The 3,213-nt window shown below is 56.7% G+C and overlaps 1 protein-coding gene across 1 annotated transcript; it reads right to left on the bottom strand.

The window, feature by feature from the left end:
• Positions 1 to 297: 297 nt before the first annotated feature.
• On the bottom strand, positions 298 to 2,879 carry FPRO_08316 (uncharacterized protein; the record flags this gene model as incomplete). Its single annotated transcript, XM_031221971.1, has 2 exons — positions 298 to 389; positions 449 to 2,879. 2 exons carry the CDS (start codon positions 2,877 to 2,879, stop codon positions 298 to 300), a joined length of 2,523 nt encoding a protein of 840 aa, XP_031087476.1.
• Positions 2,880 to 3,213: the final 334 nt, after the last annotated feature.

Here is a 3,213-nt window from a genome sequence, read left to right as displayed (position 1 = left end):
TTGACCCAGCGGAGAAAGGCCTTGGCTGTCTTCTCCTTTGATGCTGTCTGCAGTGGTGGCATCTCTTCTTGTTGGAAGCGTTTCTGGAGGAGCTTAGGACGCCTGCACGAGACAAGAAGCTCATCTGTGCGTCGGAGTCGTGTTCTAAAGCTATTTTCTGCCTGTTGATACCTTCGCTTTATGAGATCGTGGTAGGTAGGTTGACGGGTTGGCAACGTTCTCCGCACAAGAGGATGAGCGTCGTCAAGTGATTTGAGCCGCGCGGAGAATCTCCATCGCCGTTTTTCCAAGAGTTGATCAACTGGCGGTATGCCGCTCTCGTGGTGGAGGATGGTGATGGGCGTCGTTTTCCAGATGGGCAGTATGGCTCTCATGGACTGGTGTAAGGCCTTGTTCATTCTTTGTATGAGATGTTGATTGCTCGATGGCGTGTCTCTATTAGGCTGACTCCATCGCGGTCTGGTGGTGCCCGGGTACCAGGCTTCAGATCCATGCAATAGTACCGGCTCGACACAAGCCATGACGGCACTTCGCACGGCGCTTGGGAGAGGGCCGTGTATCGTGTTGGCGAGACCCCGTAGATGATAGGCGACGGCATGCGCCTTGGCCGCCCACTTTTCGACGTGAACGCGGAACGATAGCCTGCTGTCAAGCCAGATGCCGAGCCAGCGTATGGCTGGCTCGGGGTGCTTCTCGACATCGCCGTGGCGTATAGCCGGCGTGGTCCTGAGTTTGCTGCGAGAGAAGTGCATGACTTCGGTCTTTTTCGGGTCAAACGAAACGCCATTTGCTGCACCCCATCGAACCATCTCGCCGATGGAGCTGGAGGCCGTTGCAGTGGTTTCATCTATTGTGTCGCCTATAGAAAGGATAGCCGTGTCGTCTGCGTAGCCGAAGCGGCCCTGAGGGTTGCCTAGTCGGTGGATTGGCTCAGTGTAGAGCAGGAAGAGGATGGGCGATACTGGTGAGCCTTGAGGCAGTCCACACTGGAGAGGAGCGAAGGGCGTGAGGGTGTCTTGATACCTCACGCGGGCTGAACGATCCTTCATGAAGGACTCAGCCCATCTGACGAGATGGTCGGGCCAGCCCTGTTCACGGAGACGCAAGACTAGTCTCTTGCGCATGACGGTGTCGAAGGCACCTTGGATATCCATCGTGACCAGGGTGGCCACCTTCTTGCGTGCAAATGCTTCTTCGATATCGTGGATCAAGGCGGTCACCAGGTCTGTTGCCGACCTTTTGGGGAGAGCGCCCGCCTGTTGTGGATGAAGGACGCCATAGTGAACAGCTGCCCACGCCAAGCGGCGAGCGATCAATCTTTCCAGCCCCTTTCCGAGACAGGAGAGCAAGGAGATGGGTCGCCATGCCCCTGGCTTTGTGAGGTCTCGTCGTCCCGGCTTCGCGATCATGACCACCTCCGCCTGCTTGAATGGTTCCGGGTGATGACCCAAGGAGAGGCACCTTTCGAACAAACGACGGATATGCGTCCCGACGATGTGCCACACGGCTTTGAGAAGATTGACGGTGATGCTATCCGCCCCAGGGGAAGTATTGCCTGTATGGATAGTCGCATGCTGTGCCTCGTCTAGGGAGACTTCGGGTGAGAATGTGATCGATCGAGGAGGAGAGACTGGTGTCCAGGGGTCTCCAATATCGTCATCAGAAGTTCGGCGTTCCAGTAACGCTCCCCGAAGTGCGCTCGCCTTGTCCATCTGAGTTTCGTATACAGCGTCGTCGACCTGCAGGGGAGGCGGCTGGAAGGGCCCCGGAGATTTCAGCCACCGGACGGTCTTGAAGACAGCACTGCTGCTGGAGAAGCTATCGATGAGTTCCCGCCAGTACTTTCGTTTTGCTCGGCGGACCACGCGATGAAAGTCTCTCTTGGCGATCTGAACATCCTGATTGAAGCTGAGGGGGTGCCTCCTTCTGATGGCCCGGAATGCAGCCGCGGCACAGGCGCACTCTTCTGTCCACCATGGAGCTGGGCAGCCACCTTTCCGTGAGGGCCGACCCACTGCCTTCGCTGCTGATGTTAGCAGATTTACAAGTGAAGACGCAAGATTGTCCAGCTCCGCGGGCGTTGAATCTCTGAGGGGGATCTCTGTGGCTCCAAGCTCTACGATCTCGACGAATCGTTTAAGCTCATCTTCTGTCGTCACTCGAATCTTGCCCGGCTGTAGTGGAGCGGGCTTTATGTTGGGGAGAGTCAAGCTGAGGGTGAAGTGGTCGGAGCTAGTGGCGAGATGGTCCTCAACAGTGGCTTCAGCAAGTGGGATGTTGGCAAAAGCGAGATCGATTGTGTTGCCGTGTGGGTTTGTTGGGATATCTAACGTGTTAAGCAGGTCGATGTCATTCTCTGATGCCCAACCGGCAATCTCTTGGCCGCGGTCCGTAGTCTGCCCTGTCTGCCAGCTTCGATGTCTAGCATTGAAATCGCCAGCGACGAGGCAGCGTTCCGGGACAGGCCATCGAAGCAGCGTGTCAAGGGCATCCCTTTCGTCGTTCTGGCGGTAGAAGTTGACTACAGTCACGCCATTGATTGTGATCCAGAGAATATCGCGAGTCTGGAACGGTCGTATCTGGTCAGCGAGAAGCCTTGGGTCTCGTCGGACATATGTCATCACTCTAGGTCGAGTATCGTTACTGTCCCAGGACTCTACTGGCGTGAACGTGTCGTAAGCAGGATGGGTCTTCGTCAGGCAGCGCGTTTTCGTATGGGCTGTCCACGGCTCCTGCAGGAGCACGATGTCATATCGTTCCGAGTCAGCCAGTGCCAGAGCGCAGTCGTGAGCCGGAGGGATCTTGCCGACATTGGCCTGGAAGACCTTGAGCGGCTTCCTGTCGTTCTTTCGTGTCTGCGAATATCTATTCCTGGTCATGAGGACGAGTAATGAGTACAATTCGACGCTTTCGTGGCGAGCCTGGTCTAGGATGCTCGGGCTCCTCCATTTCATAACCCGCCCTGGGGGCGGTGGCCACCATGATGCACGAAGGTGCTCGTGACGCGGCCGGGCTCGAGTCTCGAGCGTCTGGACGTTCGTCTGCTGGGGTATCGTCCCTCAGCAGCTCGGTCGTGTCTTGTCGGATTTCTATGTGGGATTCTGGTTGTGAATCCAAGTGACGTTGTCGGTACGTCTCAGCGCCCACTATTCTGATGTGTTCCCGTTGTTCTTTGCTGAGCCGGCGGAGGACGCCACGCACTTTCTTCGGCCG

This window comes from Fusarium proliferatum (assembly GCF_900067095.1).
Source record: "Fusarium proliferatum ET1 genome assembly, contig: FPRO_scaffold011, whole genome shotgun sequence".
NCBI classification, from domain to species: Eukaryota; Fungi; Ascomycota; class Sordariomycetes; order Hypocreales; family Nectriaceae; genus Fusarium; species Fusarium proliferatum.
The sequence above is the reverse complement of the archived record's forward strand: the minus strand, read 5'-3'. Positions and strand labels throughout refer to the sequence as shown.